Source organism: Phalaenopsis equestris, unplaced genomic scaffold (assembly GCF_001263595.1).
Source record: "Phalaenopsis equestris unplaced genomic scaffold, ASM126359v1 Scaffold000560, whole genome shotgun sequence".
NCBI classification, from domain to species: Eukaryota; Viridiplantae; Streptophyta; class Magnoliopsida; order Asparagales; family Orchidaceae; genus Phalaenopsis; species Phalaenopsis equestris.
In genome coordinates, this window is record NW_018165000.1 from 46,286 (window position 1) to 63,633 (window position 17,348).

The following is a 17,348-nucleotide window of genomic DNA, read 5'->3' on the forward strand; positions in this document are numbered from 1 at the left end:
AACATCACACCACACATGATCATACAATAGATCCCCATTAGAAACTCTTCTAGGCATCTCATGTCAGTGTTAACCATGTTCTTCTTCAACCAAGTCAGTGAATATGATTGCGAATATCATTGAGTAGTAAGACTCAATTCATCTATAATCTATGTAAACTCTACACTCTTAAAATTACCTCCATCGATGAAAGGTCGTACAAATTTCCCTTCACAGTGTAACTTGTATAAAGAATACGGCGAAATCATTGCTACTCTATTATAGTCTCATTTTGAAGGACTCGTAGAACCATAAACAACTCGCCCTCCTCTGCTAGAAGCTAGTACTTCTGCAAATCCTCTGTCACTGTTCGACCTGATAGCTTAAAATTTAGTAAGTCATGAACTACGATCGGAGGGTATTATTGTTTCATTTATACCATTCATTAATTCATCATAACTTTGAGTAATAGAAAGAGCCACTTAAATCATCCACTAAGTACACTAATTAGAAATCCAATTCATCCAAAGTATCATATAGACTGAGAGTAAAACGGTATCAGAATCCAACTAACAATAGTCAAATATTTCTTGAAATTAAATGACATAAAAATATAAATAAAATAAACAACTTACACCTAGTATCAGTAGTCCTTCTCCTTTAAACTAAATTTCTCATGTCAGACATATCAATCTACAGTTTTTCTTTTTCTGAAAGAACCAATTAAATTAAACATTATGTTTTCACAGTTTAATGAGCAATTATAATCATATTATGCATTAAATTTATATGCAAATGCTAAATAAATGTAGTTTATCATTTAATCTAGCTATAAACTTTCATTTTAAATTTAATCATTTTCGTTTCAATATAAGTATTTACCTTTTTTTATTTTCATTTAGAAGTCATATCCGGATTACTGTCATACCCGAAGAAATTCTCAAAGTTGTACCTGTATGTACTCTTAAAAATTTGCATCCGAAGTTACACCTTTAACTATTTCTTTTATCATTTACGGGTACATCACATTCTCTGTTAGTACTATCTGGGGGTAAATCCCGATTGACTTAAACCCGTACATATAATTTCAAATCATGTGCTTTCATATGTCAATTATTTTGCTCCTCTTTATGAGACATCTTTCAAACATTCAAAATGCAATGCCTAAATGAAATATTAATTTTTTTAAAATCATATTGCAAGTTCATTTTGATCAATTTGAAATGCAACCTCTAAATAAATCGTTAATTTAATGCTAATGAGAAATCAATTACTTGCCTTTGACTTAAAAGACCTCTGAGAAAGTTTATTCCTCTATTTCTTTTGATCGACACCTATATTAAATGAATGTGCATACCATTAGATAAGAATCCTATTCTTAAATGGAATAACTAAAATATGGCTAATTTATTTAATTATTTATATATTTTGAATCAAATATTCTTTTTAATTCTACTCATGAAAAATTAATATATATATAATGCTATTAATACTGATGTATGAATAAAAATATATGCAATTACCTGCACTTATCTCTTTTTTGCTCCTTACAAAATCTACGATCCAAAGACCTAATATTTTGAATTAAACCTTCATAAATCCCTAATTCAGAGCTTAATATTAACATTAATACAAATTTATTATTTATTATAAAATCCTTAGCATATGTTTAATCAAATAAAACCTCACCCTTACCAATAAAAGAGAGCTCATTTTGTTCTTCACCTGCACACACACGCTGCCACACGAGCCTTTCCTTCTTCGAACGGTGCTCGACTTGAACACAACACACAAGAGGTTGCCTGCTTTCCTCCTGTCTTCCTTCACTTGCAGACTAGCTGCAGGACTAAAGGATGTTTTTTAGGGTTCAATTCGACTTCTTAGGCTAGTCTTCTCTGCTCTAACCTTCACATTAAGCTATTTTTCTTCCCTTCTTCTCTATCGTCTTGAAGCAACGAGGCTTGTTAGGGCTTCAGTTTTGACTCATGCCCACCTCTCCTCTACTACAATCCTTCGCCTTCTCTTCTCCTTCGTACATGAAGCGCTCAACGTGGACTTCCCACAAGAGCGCTTTATAAACACTGGTGTGAGAATCACACGAGAAGACCTCCTTCCTCCCACTCTTGCTTTCCTTCACGATGTAATTATTTGTTTTGTTTTGTATTCGAAAGAGACACTTTACCTTCTCTAGACGGTTATTTCTCATGTCATTACAAAATTTCTTTTCCTTATTTATTTTATATTATTATTATTATTATTATTAAAATTTAGTTATTACAATTTCCCCTCCTTAAAAATTCTATCATCTAAATTTGAAAAGTTTTGAATAAAGACAAACTACCTTAAATGAAAAGTTATGGATATCTTTCTTGTATCTCAGAAATTTTCTCTCAAGAAGCATTCTTCTTCGACTCATGCTTCCATAAAGTCTTCACAAATAGAATCCTCCTATTACAAAGCTTCTTAATATCATTTTCCAGAATCTTTTCGTGCTCTTCAATATAACTCAAATCAGGATGTATATCAGCTGAGTTTGCTATCACCCTGCTTGATTCATCTGCAATATACTTTCCAAGTAAAGAAATGTATAAAATATTATGCACTTCTTGCATATGATTGTTAAAACCAATCTATAAGCAACATTTCCAATCATCTCTGTAATCATATATTGACATACGTATCTTGGACTTGGTTTTCTTGTCTTGCCAAAATGTTGCACACCCTTCAATGGACTAAACTTGATAAAGAAAAATTCTCCAACTTCAAATTTCACTGTTTGTATTTAGCATCATAATATTTTCTCTGCCTATCCTACGTTGCCTTTAGTTTGTCTTTGATCAGCCTAATCTTTTTAGTAGCATCATCAACCAAATCAACACTAATGATCTTTCTTTAACCTATTTTAGCCCAATATAAAGGTGTCTTGCACTTTCTTCTATACGAAGCTTCAGATGGAGTTTTTCCAATATTAGTATGATAACTGTTATTATAAACAATTTTCTACTAAAATTATATGTGATTTCCATCCACCAACAAAGTTAATGATACATAATCTTAGTAGATTCTCAAAAGTTTTAATGATACATTTCTGACTAGCCATCCGTATGGGGGTGAAATACTGTACTGAAAGTCAGTCTGGTGCCCAAGTCTCCTGAATCTTCTTCCATAATCTTGAAGTAAATCTGCCATTATTGTCGGAGACATTAGAATTTTGCACTACATTCAACCTTAGAATTTGATCCACATATAATTTTGCTAATTTATTACTATGATCTGTTCGTCTAATGGGAAAGAAATGGGTAGACTTAGTCAATCTGTCAATAATTACACAAATAGCGTCGCAATCTCTTGTTCAAATCTAATCACAAAGTTTATAGCAATATCCTCATTTCCAATATTGAATCAGAAAAGACTGTAACTGACCTCCGGGATGTTAATTTTCTTCATTTACTAGCTGACTGTAGGACACTTAGCTACAAATTCTACCACTCTCCTTTTCAATCCTTACCACCAAAACATTTCTTTTGAGATCCTGATATATTTTAGTACTTCTTGAGTGAATAACTCAAGATTTTCTCATCTCAAATTATCAACTTCTAGAACATAAACTCTGCCTTTATATTTTAACAAGTCATTTTGATCTAACTCATACTTATCCAAACTATCTGCCTTTACCTGCTCTAAAATTTTTTGAACACTGATATCTCTGCAAAAAGAGTTCTCAATTCTATGTTTCAAAGTGGACTGCACAATCGATTTATTTAATTTGAACTATACTGTCATCATTATAATTAATTACAAATCGCTCTAGCTTCTCCAAATCTTTAATTAACTGCTCTTGCTTAGTAATTAAACAATTTAATATAATCGAAGCTTTCTACTCAGTGCATCTACAACCACATTTGACTTCCGGATGACACTGAATTTCCAAATCATAGTCTTTAATAAATTCCAACTATCTCCTCAGCCTCAGATTCAATTTTTTTCGAGTGAATATATACTTCAAACTCTGGTGAACAATAAATACCTCATATCTTACACCATACATATAGCGTCTCCATATCTTAAGTGAAAAAAAAAAACGGCTCCAAGGTCCAAATCACATGTGAGATAATTTCTTTCTTGATTCTTCATTTGTCTTGAAGTATAGGCAACGACTCTTTCATACTTCGTAAGTACACAACCCGAACCCTTCAAAGATGCATCACTGAAAATCTGAAACCCATCTGATTATGAAATAATAGTCAATATTGAAGCAGATATTAAACCACCAAACCGAGTAAATAGTAATACCTAAAAAAAGAAACCAACCAACATATTGCGCACAACTTGACATAGAAGAGAGAAATTGCAGGAGGTGACGAGGTAGAAGAGGGAATACCGCACAAAGCAAAAATGTGCACCACTACCAAACTGAGCCAAAGAAGAGAAGGTAGAGGGGAAGAGAGAATACAAACCTCGCCGCAATAATAACCAACCGAAGTAGATGATCCACCAAATCGATGGAAGTGATCCACCACACAGAGCACAAAAAACACAAACCATAAAAAATCAAGCGGAATAAAAGAGAGGGAGAAGAATGTAATGGTCACCGGAACAACCACTTGCAACCGAACATAGCCAACCAGAAATAACTCCCAACCACCGAAGCCACATATTCACGAGAGAGAGAGAGAGAGAGATACCCAGGGCAAAAGAATCGCGAGAGTGGGAATGGGATCGAGAGAGACATATGAAACGTGAGAAAAGGGATCGCGATGTAATTCTTCCCGGGGTTGAGAGTGGAGAAATGCAGGCCGCCGGGTCAAATCTTTATTCGTCACTGCGTCACGCTAATTCAACAGCGCCAAATGGACCCTAACTCTATCATCTTGTTGGACATTTATCACACCTTTCTTAGGTGCACTCTTACTAGTTCCTCATAATGAAGTTGGGGTCTTGATCAATTTCTGTTGCCTTCAGGGCCAATATCTAAACATCACTCCATGACCACTAAGGCTGCAGTTGAACGATATGGCTTACAGTTGACTTCAGGCCTCCTAAATATCTGCCTGTGGTGTTCTTTGGCTCTCTTAGCTGATATTTTAGCATGAGCTGCTCAAACTTCATTGTGAACTCCTCTACTGACAACTCTCCCTCATGTAAGTGATGTTACCTCAAGAACATGTCATGTTGGCAGTGTAGGGGTAGATATTTTCATCGCATCTCTTTTTTTCATTTTCTCCCAAATAGCGATCATTTTTCTACTTTCTCTTAGTCCATGCTTCATATTCTTCCACCACAAAGAGACACTTTTTTCAACTTTATGATTGAAAGTTTCACTCTCTTATCAGCTAGCACCACCTTATACTCAAAAATCCTATCAACAATCTGCAATAACTCCATGAAGCCATCAAGATTCGTTCTCTTCTTGAAAATCGCTAAGTTTACCTTTACTTCCATATCTTTGCGCCCTTAAAAAGTTTCTTCATCTCTTTGCCTCTTTTGATATTGAATCCCAAACGATGTGTTCTATCCTCCTCTTCACTGGAATCATACTTATGGAAGGGGTTCGATTTTCCTCTAATCTTCTCTTTGAATCTCATTATCACGATCGACGGTGATCTCTCCAAGGGCCCCTTCCTCAATTTCAACAAGTATTTATTAAAATCGGTGGATTTCTCGCTGCATCTTCCATTGTAAGTTCTCGACTGGATTTCTCTTTGGTGGCATGGCTACATTATTAGTTTGGGAGGTGAAAGATGGTGTATGAGGCTGATTTAGGGTTGGAAAAAAATCTTTTAAGGTGTTTGACCTAAATAGCCAACAAAGAGAATTTGGGTTAGGTCAAATTTTAGCTATGGTTTGGTGGGCTTAGGTCACCTTAGGATAGAACTAGGGTTTAACTAGTTCTGATACCAAAGGATACTATAATTTAATGAACATTCAATAGAAATTAAATATTAATGCCAAATTCAAATCATAAGTTATAACAAATCAACGTGAAAATTTGTAATTGCAACAATCACACAATTATATAACATGGGTAGGATCTAGGGTGGAGGTGTTGCCGGCTAGGGATTTGGACATCTAAGGAGGTGGCAAGAAGATTGACTAGCATGCTGGAGGGTGGCGACAATAAGAGGGAAGATGATGGCAGCACGGGGGAATGGGTGAGTAGTGAGGACAGCGGTTATGGTGCTGGCTTGAGTGGTGACAACAAGGTTTGATGTGAGAAACATCAAGTTTGTAGTTTTCCGGGAGGCGGTAGCAATTGGGGAGCAGCGAGGGTGAAGGGGGCGATGCAGGAAAAGATGGGGAAGGGTATAAGAAGGATAAAAACCACTTAGAGTCGAAGATACAACCGAAGCACTATTTGCAATCCTAGGATACAACTCACAGAGAGAAAAAGAGATGCCGACGGTTGTCCTAAAATAAAATGTAATGAAAAATAAACTCTAAACACCACAAAAGCAGCTATATAGTCCTAGGATAACTAGGAGTGGATCACACTCCAATTGGGTGGCAATTTTAAAGCCTAGCGTGTTACGACCCTACCTGGGGTTTGGAGTTAACTAAGACGGAAAAAGACTGTTGGACGGTGGAAATCAACTCTCTATTATTCTATTTCTATCGCAAGAAGTTTAATATTCAAAAAATACGTAAAAGTGCCAATAAAAATAGCAATTAAAATTATCAAGTATAAAACTGTACCTTTTCGTTTGTTGTTCTCGTCTTCTATGCACATTTGATCATCTCATGTTCATCTTGTTCCATTATTTGAAACCTAAAAATAATATTAAAGCCTATAAGTGCTCACACTTCTAAACTACAATAATTCAAGAAAATGAATTCGATATGCATTCAATACTATAAAAAATGTTCTAATATGCTGTTTTTTCATATTTTTATAAGCAATCTAATATGTGCTATTGCGTGTATCAATGACCCTTTTTAAATATAAATATTTAAGTTTCTGTAAGCATTTTCTTTATCTTTATTTTTACTTTTTACTTTTTACATACACTTTTGTCTCAGCGAGGATCACTGTCAACAACATTTAGCACACCCTTGACTGATATTGCCTAGTCGGCCTTTACCTGCCCCCGATCGATATTATCTCATCGATATATCTGTTGGTAATGTAAATATTACAATTGTCTGGGGAGATAAACTCTGGTCAACTTAACCCTTATCCCGTTGGCACAACGGTTAGTGAACTAACTATCATAATTGTATTGGGTGGTAGAAAAACTCTATGTGCGCGGGTCCATTGGCATCCCCTGCATGTACCATGAACTAACTATCATAACTGTATTGGGTGGTAGAAAAACTCTATGTGCGCGGGTCCATTGGCATCCCCTGCATGTACCATGAACTAACTATCATAACTGTATTGGGTGGTAGAAAAACTCTATGTGCGCGGGTCCACTGGCGTCCCCTGCATGTAGAATTAGTGGGTGAATTTCCCATCTGATCATACACATACAAACATTCATATATAAACTATTTTATTATATACGTACATTATTCTAAGACATTTTTATGCAATATGCTAACATGTATACTTATTCTTACTATGTTACACAACTGTCATTTTGCATCTCTCATATCATTCATATATCTATCTCATGCATGTCTCTTACTTTTATCATGCATACTGCTGTAGAACAATCATCGTGCTTCTCTCATATTATTCTTATATCAATCTCATGGATATCTCTTACTTATATCATGTATATCATTTTCTATCATTCTTATCATGTGTATCTTTCCTATCACATATATCGTGCACAGCATGTATATCATACATATCATGCATCTTATACGTATCTTTCTGCGTATCTATCCTCTTTAAAACAATATGAAGAACCTAACTAAACTAGAGTATATATGGAGTCAAACATATATTTTGAAATAAAGAAAATTGTTGGAATTTAGAGAGAAGATTATTCACCCCAGATGCGATTCTAGATTCTTGATCTTCAGTAATTGGCTGAACATTACTGTAACTTTTATGTTGTTCTTAATAACTTATAAAACATAATATTAAAATTTAAGATTCAATAAATCAAATTATTCTTATTAAATTAGGATGAGATTATTTTATCTGAAATTTACGGAGCAGTCCTACGACGACCTTCTACATGTTTGCCTCGAACTTGCCACTTCAGGTAAACAACCTGAAATCTTAAACGACTTAAGGGCAACTGCAGCTTATTCATATAAGCAGCTTATCCTAAAACGCATCCCGCGGAGTTCGATCCGCGGCCCTCGTTAAGTGTAAAAACCCAACCGCGTTTTCGGATAAGCTGTCGAAATATTTTTTCCAAACGGTGATAAATAAGCTACCCCAAGCACACCCTTAGTTCATAAAGTGCTTGAACTAAATATAAGTGATTTCTTAAAGCATACCTTAAATAGTCTTGTCGACAACTACTCCTTTTCCAAAGCTGCCCAATCCTCTTCTATCGTTTTCTTAACTTTACTTACTCCCTTCTAAACTTGATGAATTCGTGCCAGAATCCCTTTTAGAGACCCACGAACCAACTTTGTCGCTTTCGACGCAAGTTCATCTCCATTATGACGATTAGAGATAAAAAAAATGTACAATTCATGGCAAATCTCAAAATGAAAGTGCGAGAAAGAAAAGAAATATCTCAAATAACATAAAATATGGATTACCATATGCCGATTTCATCCCGGAACTCAAAAAACTAGATGGTGGCACAGTATCGTGCGTCTGCGCACGATCCCGACCCCAGTACCGTAGCTGGAGTCGTGGGTTTTCTCGATAGAGAGGAACAACGCGAGGGAGGGAAAATGAGTGAAGACGAGGAGAGGGAAGAGGTAGTGGGACGTGACTTACTGCAGTTCGTACGACTCCATTGGGCTGCTCGACCCTTTCCATTCATGTCTACATGCTGAGCAGCAATCGCAGCTCCTGTGTCACAGCTCCTCACAGGAGTTGCTGCCGAGCGCGACAAAGGAGGGAGGCTGTGCGATCGAAAATGAGAGGGGGAGAGGAGAGGCTTCGAATGCTCTGGAATGGGATATCCCCATTTGACGCCATAGGGAGAAAATATTAAGTGGGATAGCTCGGTTAGGAACAAAAATCGAGATTAGGGAGGGTTAATTAAGAGTTAATTAATTTAATTAACTTATAACTTCCTATTTATATATATATATATATATATATTTATAATTAATATATAGTATTTCATATCAAATTGATCGATTTGACGCGTAGAGTTTTATAAAATTAACTTTGTTGAAATCTGAGGGGTATGAAAATTGGGATACATATTAAGTTGCCCAAAATCTTAACCGAATTCTCAAAATGGATTATTGCATAGAAGGTCGGACGACCCCTTAGAAGCTTAAACTGAACCTGTACAAGTGCACTGAGTGTGCCCCGTGTTAGTAAACCACCTCAAATGCAAACAACCATTCAAATATGCAACCACATTTGATGCACAATCGGTGTGAATAAGGTGGATAATTGGGTTCGTTTGCTTGAGACTTTTTAGTGTATTTGCACAACTTGTCTTTATTTTATTAATTTTCATATCATTTCTTAACATAATGGAATGTTGAATCCAAGAAACATTATTTGTGAAGATTTCATATTTAATGTATAAGGGCTTACTTTGATCTCAATTAATCTTGTTGCCTATGAAGAGAAGTGGATCTAGTGGAATTAATTAAGTTAGAAGCACGAGCAATCAAGATAGGACAATGACATGGATTTTTGTAGAGGTACTATTTTCAGAATATTCTCGGTGAAGAAATACATGCTCATGAATTATATAATAGTAGGGTTGCAAGGGTGACACAGATGTTGTGTGGAATATATCAAAGGAAAGGTTGAAGGTCATTGTCATTGAATTGAAAAACTTTGTTGGTCATCATAGTGAAAGTTTAGAGGTTGATATTGATCTTTATTATGACGTTTTTTGCAAACTAATCTAGTATTAGTGCTCTTATCAACAGTGGTGGTGATAAAAACATTATCTATGCTTCCTTAATTGAGCTATTAGAGTAAGGTACCTTATCACACCTTAAAGTAGAATAAGAAATATTCTTAACATAACGAGGTAAGCAATGGCTTGTAAAATATTTTAGCACTGGGCAATACTTAGTGTCACTTGTGATGTTGTTCCCCAAGATGTGTGCTATTTAATCCTTTGTAGTTCTATTTATCGGAGAAGGAAATTGTGTATTTATAGGAGGAAGCAAAAATACATATTTTTAGAAGGAAGGAAATATATAGTACTTTGAAAGACAATTTTTTTTTAAAAAATTCATTATTTCATCTTGATCTTGATTGGATTTATGATTTTATCAAATAGATAGAAGAGATTAACAGGAGATGTTATTCTATTCAATAACTTATCTTAAATGTATGTGAAACAAACAACTCTTATCAATCATCTTTTCAATCCTAGAGTTTGATTTTCTATAAATTATGCTTTTACTAGAGTTTCATCATCCATTCCAGTTCAAATAATTCAGGCTGTTTAGGTTGAATCCAAGAAGCTACATGACCACCACCTTTAAACTCTTTGGATGAGACTTTGTTGCTACTTATTGCAATAATGTTGGATCATCATACACCATTCATCGTTCTTTAATTAGCTTTTTGAGAGATCAATTGAACTTTTTAGTGAAAAGGCTCCTTTATGGAGCTTTGTCAAGGTAACTCCTAATTGATTGGCTCAAGATTCCTTTCTCTCGTCACTTCTTATGACCCTCTCATCTACCTTCTCCAAAGCTCTTTTCCTACTTAAGACAGGACTGAATTGAAACGTTAACTATTTTCTATCATTACTGTAGGCCTTGATGGATTATTTAGAACCCATTACTTTATTAGGGAAATACTTGTGCATGCATGTTTGTAATGGTTGTGGGAATGGGAAAGCTAATGAAAAGTATTAATGGTTGCGGGAATGAGAAAGCTAATGAAAGCATTAATAATTACATCTCAACTCTATTCTGTGGCGAAAATTTTCATAAACTAGTTTTGATACCTTTAAGGAAACAAAAGCCTTGTAATGCTTGCATTATTCTTTAAGCAAAGAGTCCTAGGAAAAAAAACATCTTTATTTGAGAGTGGATATCTTCTTGTGAATTGATATTCTATTAGCCTGTGATAATGCTAAGGCGGCTTATATGAGTAGGGTCTAAAAGGTTAATGATATAAAACTTTTTAAAACTTTGATTTGTATGCTAAATTATCATAACATGAAGGAAGGTGAGAAATGCGTATATTTAGGCTCTGGTAGAATTTGAGTTGGTCGCATGGAAACACTAGCTGTGGGAAATTTAGATGGAACTTTTTGTTGGAGGCATTTTGTAGTTTGACCAAAAGTGATGGCATCATCTCTTAACATACTGGTTTTATTTGAATAAGTTTATCAATTTTGATGTACGAAGATCTGTAGTATGCCTCACAGTATGTAATTCTTATGAAACCAAATTGATCTAATGCTCTATCTTTCATAGTCATATGGTGCAAAGAAATTTTTGAGTGCTAGTATTAAAATAAGTTGATTTCCTAATATGATGTACCATGATTATGCATACCTTTTGCCAATCTAGGGGCTGATTTGGTTATTGATGTTAGAAAAGTTTTTTTGAAGTGCAATAAAGTTTGTTAAATCTATCATTTGTCTTAATGTGATTAGACATTAATATTGATTTTTGGATGCGGCTATACTATTACAAATGCCCCAGATCATGTTAGAACTTTGTTGTAAAATAAGCATGGGTGAGAGTAGTACTAAGAAGAGTAATATATAGGGAATTGCTCATTCTGCACTCCTCAAAATGATAAAAAAATAAAAGAACGAAATTCACAAACTTCCTCCAAAGTAATGTTTCAATTTCACACTAAAAAACGATGAAAGTAATATCATTATTTTTCAAAACATTTTTTCCATCAACAAACCACTAAATCAGCCATAATATGGAATGCTTCATAAATACTTGTGTACTAGAAAAAAATTGTGATGATTATGCATATTTTCAATGAATAGCATATACACCTATTGATGACTCTGCACTATAAGACATCCTTATTTGTTCACTGATGGATACATCCTTATTTGTTGACTGATGGATTTATAGCGAGGTCATACATTTGGCTTCGTGATAGTAATACCCTCGAATGTTGGATACACTAATTGTCAGAATCAATGTGAATGAAGGATAATGGTAAAAGTATAAGTGCATGTGGGAAGGAGGCAAGGAGAATGCAAGCCAAGCAATGATTCAAGCCTTGTTGTTGACGTCCATAGTTGCTAATTCATGCATCTTAAGATTCTTGGTATTGATGAATTTGGCATTCTTTGAGTTTATGTTTTATTACTTCTTTTAAGCTTTTTTTTTTTGTTGGTTGGGGTGGCACTGGAGTTTTGTGCTAACTTCTCTTAATAACTTATGCATTATTATTTACTAATCGACAAATGTAATGTGTTATAATGTATTGAAATGTTTATCGATTTATTCTCACTCAATCTCCTCAACTTGGATAATTAATTCAAAAGTTCTAACAATTGTCTTTTGTTTTACAGTTTTTGCAAAGAGTTTTTAGTATAGATACCCTTGTGAAACCTCTTCCTCCAGCAATGGCGTACAATGTGTCGAGGAATTTGAATTTTTTCACGCGCATATTCACCCAATTTTTTGGTGAGTTCTGGAATTTAACTTAAATAATCACTATTATTATTTTTTTACTATCATATTTCCGGAGATTCATCTGAACAATGACTTATGGCACTGTTAGATTTATATGTTGATTTTTTAAATTTAACTATTCTACCCTACAATCTTTTTGACCTAAAATATCTCAAGTTAAACTAAAGCTTAATGGCCTTCAAATATATTTATTTTCTCCAAATTTGTGTTTTAATTTTTTGCAGCTAAAGAGATTATTCATAATGATACTATTTATGCAGTTCGGCCTGAAAGTTTCATTGAATTTGTATATGGGAAACAATTTTGGAAGTATTTAACTTGATTCTATTTGATAAAAGATATTTAGTATATGGTTGCTATATATTGGGAAATAATGCCAATAAAAGCGCTTATATTAAATTTAATTATAATAAAGTTCAATGTATAATCAAATCTCTTCTATTTATATTTGAAGCTAGTGTTATTAAAGGTGCTAGATGCCCTTAAGGCAACATAACAACCTAACACAGGCGCGCAAATTGCTCCCCTGAGTGAAGTAAGGTGCTACAAAATGTTTCCTATTATGATTATGAAGAATATTTTTATAGTATATAATATGATAATCATCACTATGATTATTAAAATGCAATGGGCGAAAAAAATATATTTTGAAGTTATATACACAACAAAATCTTGTCAAATAGATTGTTTAATATAAAGGGCTCACTATGACCAAAAAGTTATGTTTCAAATTCAAGCAAGCAAATAAAATTCTTAGTCGGTAGCTTCAAATGTAAGGTTAATATGCACCTCCATCTATTTTATTTTCTTGTTCAACCATGTTTTCTTCCCTATCTTTAAATTTGTGGTCTGTCATCTTATAATATGGTTGTGTATGTTTAAAGAATTAATAAAAAATTAGCATTGCAGAGGCTAGCTCTTAGGTGCTAAGGCAAGTTCTTATAAGTTAGAACATACCTAGCCGCACCTAAGAGCCAAGGCTAATGTCCAGCTTTCCTTGATAACGCCTTTTTGAAATTTGCAATTACTTGAGAGATTAGATTGAATATTGTTGTTCTATCTTAAGCCATTGCCGGTCCCAAGCCCAAATTTGAAAAGTGGAGGGTTGCGTTAGGTAATCGACAAACAACGTACTTATCGAAAAAATCATCACATGAATCCTTTTGATCATTCTGTAAGTTCTTGGTGGTCCCCTGGAAGCGATACGCTGTATGACCTGAATACAGTGAAAAGTGTGTAAGGCCGTTACACTGGCACCTAGGTGTAGTGTCAACTAAACAAGGGTTTCCACATTACGGACGAATGCGGATAAAGAAGTTAGTCCATGAAACTAATGAAACTAATATTAGGATAGGTTCTTGGAATATATGTACTGTCGTTGGTAAATTAATGGAATTAGTTGATATTAAGATTCATAGAAAGATTAGTATTTTATGTATTCAAGAAACTAAATGGGATGGAGAAAATGTTAACGAGATTGATAACTTAGTTTTTAAACTTTGGTATTCTGGTAAGACTCACACTACAAATAGTGTAGGTTTAATTGTAGATACGATTTGAAAGATAATGTTTTAAAATTTAATAGAGTTGGTGATAGAAATATAGCCCTTAAGATTATTATTGATACTAATATTTTTAATATTATAAGTGCTTATGCTCCTCAAGTAGGTTATGATACTTCTTTGAAAAAAGAATTTTTATTTTTGGAGATTTAAATGAACATGTGGATGGAGTGGTAGAAGATTTCATAAATATTCATGGTGGTTACGGTTTTTGAGGGACTAATGAAGAAGGTAGAGCCATTTTAGATTTTGTTTTAGCGCATGATTTTGTTATTATTAATACTTTATTCAAGAAAAGAGATGAACATCTTTTTACTTATAAGAATGGATCTAATAAAACACAGTTGATTATTTTCTTATGAGAAGAAGAGATTATCGAGATTGTAAAGATTGTAAGGTCATTCCAAATGAGGATTTAAGTACCAAACATCGATTATTAGTTCTAGATTTTAAGATGGAGTTGTAAAATAAAGAATATTAGGACTCATCATCGTAGAATTAGACGGGGGAACTTAAAAGACACAAATAAAATTATTTTTATGAGTAAAATTTAAAATTTTAAAATTTGAGTTGTTCATGAAGATTCAAATGCTATGTGAGATAAAGTAACGAACATTATTAAATAAGTAGCAACAAATATACTTGGAGAATCAAAAGAAAAGATTTTTATGAATAAAAATACTTGGTGGTGGAATAATAATACGTAAGAAAAAATAAAATATAAGAAGATGTATTATAAAAATTGGTTTAAAGAAAAATATCAAACGACCCGCAGGGAGTCTAAAAAAACAAGCTGTGACATTAAAAATTCTGCTTTTTGTGATATTTATAATAGATTAAATGCTAAGAAGAGTGAAAAAAATATATGCATAAACTAGCCAAACAAAGAGAAAAGAAAAGTAAAGATTTAACTTAAGTAAAGTGTGTTGAAGATGAAAATCAAAATGTGCTTTTCTTAGAAAAAGATATTTAACATAGGTTGGTTCGTAGTTTTGATAAACTTTTTAATGAGTTTTCTGAAAATACGTTCGATCTTAGTGATCTTAATATCGTTAATAATAATAAAACATTTCATTTTTACAATTGCATTAGTAAAAAAAAAGTTGATGAGGCTTTAAAGACCCAATGGTGGAAAGTCTATAGGACCTGATGATATCCTAATTGAAGTGTGGAAATATATAGGAGAATTGTTATTTAGGAGATTTGAGAATTTCTTGGCTTATTAAACACTTTAATATTATTTGAAAAACTAAAAAGATGCCTGAGGAGTGAAGAAAGAGTATTTGGTCCCCATTTTTAAGAATAAAGGGAATGCACAAGAGTGTGCAAATTTTAGAGGAAGTAAGTTGATGTGTCATACTTTAAAATTTTTGGAGAAGGTAATTGAACATAGGTCAAGATTTATGATGTGATACAAAAAATTGTCAAAATCAGTTTGGATTCATACTAGATAAGCCTACTATGGAAGTTATACATTTAATGGGAGGTTTGATGGAGAATTTCAGAGATAATCAAGAGGATCAACATTTGATTTTTATTGATTTGGAAAAAACTTATGATAAGGTTCTAAGAGATATCCTTTGGAAAGTTCTTAAGAATAAAGTGTTGATATGACTTATATTCAAGTCATTAAATTTATGTATAATAGAGTTCTACTTGTGTTCGAGTTGAAGGAGGATTGACCAAATATTTTCCTATTTCTGTTGGATTACATCAGAGATCAGCTTTAAGGCCATATCTTTTGCTTTAGTTATGGATGGTCTTACTGGACATTTACAGGAGGATGTTCCTTGGTGTATGCATTTTGCTGATGATATCCTTCTCGTGGATAAGATGAGAGAAAAAGCCCAGGAAAAACTTGAATTATGGAGGTATACATTAGAGTCTCAAGTCCTTTTGTGTAGAACTAAAATTGAATACATGGAATGTATTTTTAGTTGTAATAGTAGCTCTAGTGACAGAAGTGTAACTTTGGGTGATTAAATTATTAAAAGGTGTGAACCGTTTAAATATCTCAAGTATGTTGTTCAAAGCGATGGTGATATAGATGGAGATTTTAATAATAGAACTCAAGTTGGTTGGTTGAAGTGGAGGAATGCTTCGGGCCTTTTGTGTAATAGAAAATTATCGCTTAAACTGAAAGAAAAATTTTAGAAAATGTCGGTGAGACCCGCATTAGTAAAAAACTTTTCATTACTGTTGCATTAGTTGAAAAGGAGTTGAGGAGGTTTTAGAGAAAATCAAGGGTAAAATCAAGGGTGAAAAGTCTGTAGGACATGATGATATTCCAATTGAAGTATGGAGATGTTTAGGAGATTTGAGAGTTTCTTGGCTTACTAAACTCTTTAATATTATTTTAAAAACTAAAAAGATGTCTGAGGGCTGGAGGAAGAGTATTATGATCCCCATTTTTTAGAATAAAAGGGATGCACAAGAGTGTGCAAATTATAGAGAAATTAGGTTGATGTGTCATACTTTAAAATTATGGGAGAGGGTAATTGAACGTAGGTTAAGACGTATTACAAATATTTCTCATAATGAATTTTGATTTATGCCGGGCAGTTCTACTATGGATGTTATATATTTATTGATAAGTTTGATGGAGAAGTTCAGAGATAATAAGGAGAATCTACATTTGATTTTTATTGATTTAGAAAAAGCTTACGATAAGGTTCCAAGAGATATCCTTTAGAGAGTTCTTGAGAAGAAAGGTGTTGATATGACTTATATTCAAGTCATTAAAGGTATGTATATTAGAGCTGTTACTTGTGTTCTAAGTGAAGGATGATTGACCAAATATTTTCCTATTTCTGTTGGATTACATCAGGGATCGGCTTTAAGCCCATATCTTTTTGCTTTAGTTATGGATGGTTTTACTGTACATCATTTACAGGAGGGTGTACCTTGGTGTATGTTTTTTGCTGATGATATCCTTCTCGTAGATAGGACGAGAGAAAAAGCTCAGGAAAAACTTGAATTATGGAGGTCTACATTGGAGTCTAAAGGCCTTTATTTGAGTAGAACTAAAACTGAATACATGGAATGTAATTTTAGTAGTAGTAGCTCTAATGACAGATGTGTAACTTTGGGTGATCAAATTATATTAAAATGTGAACGATTTAGATATCT

The 17,348-nt window shown here is 33.5% G+C and overlaps 1 protein-coding gene across 1 annotated transcript in view; it reads left to right on the forward strand.

Moving 5' to 3' along the window:
- Positions 1-17,348, forward strand: part of LOC110029316 — a 48,187-nt gene that overhangs the window by 9,349 nt on the left and 21,490 nt on the right. The window contains exon 2 of the mRNA XM_020731553.1: positions 12,534-12,648. Within this exon, the coding sequence (XP_020587212.1) occupies positions 12,534-12,648 (115 nt within the window). The remainder of the gene's footprint in view (positions 1-12,533; positions 12,649-17,348) is intronic.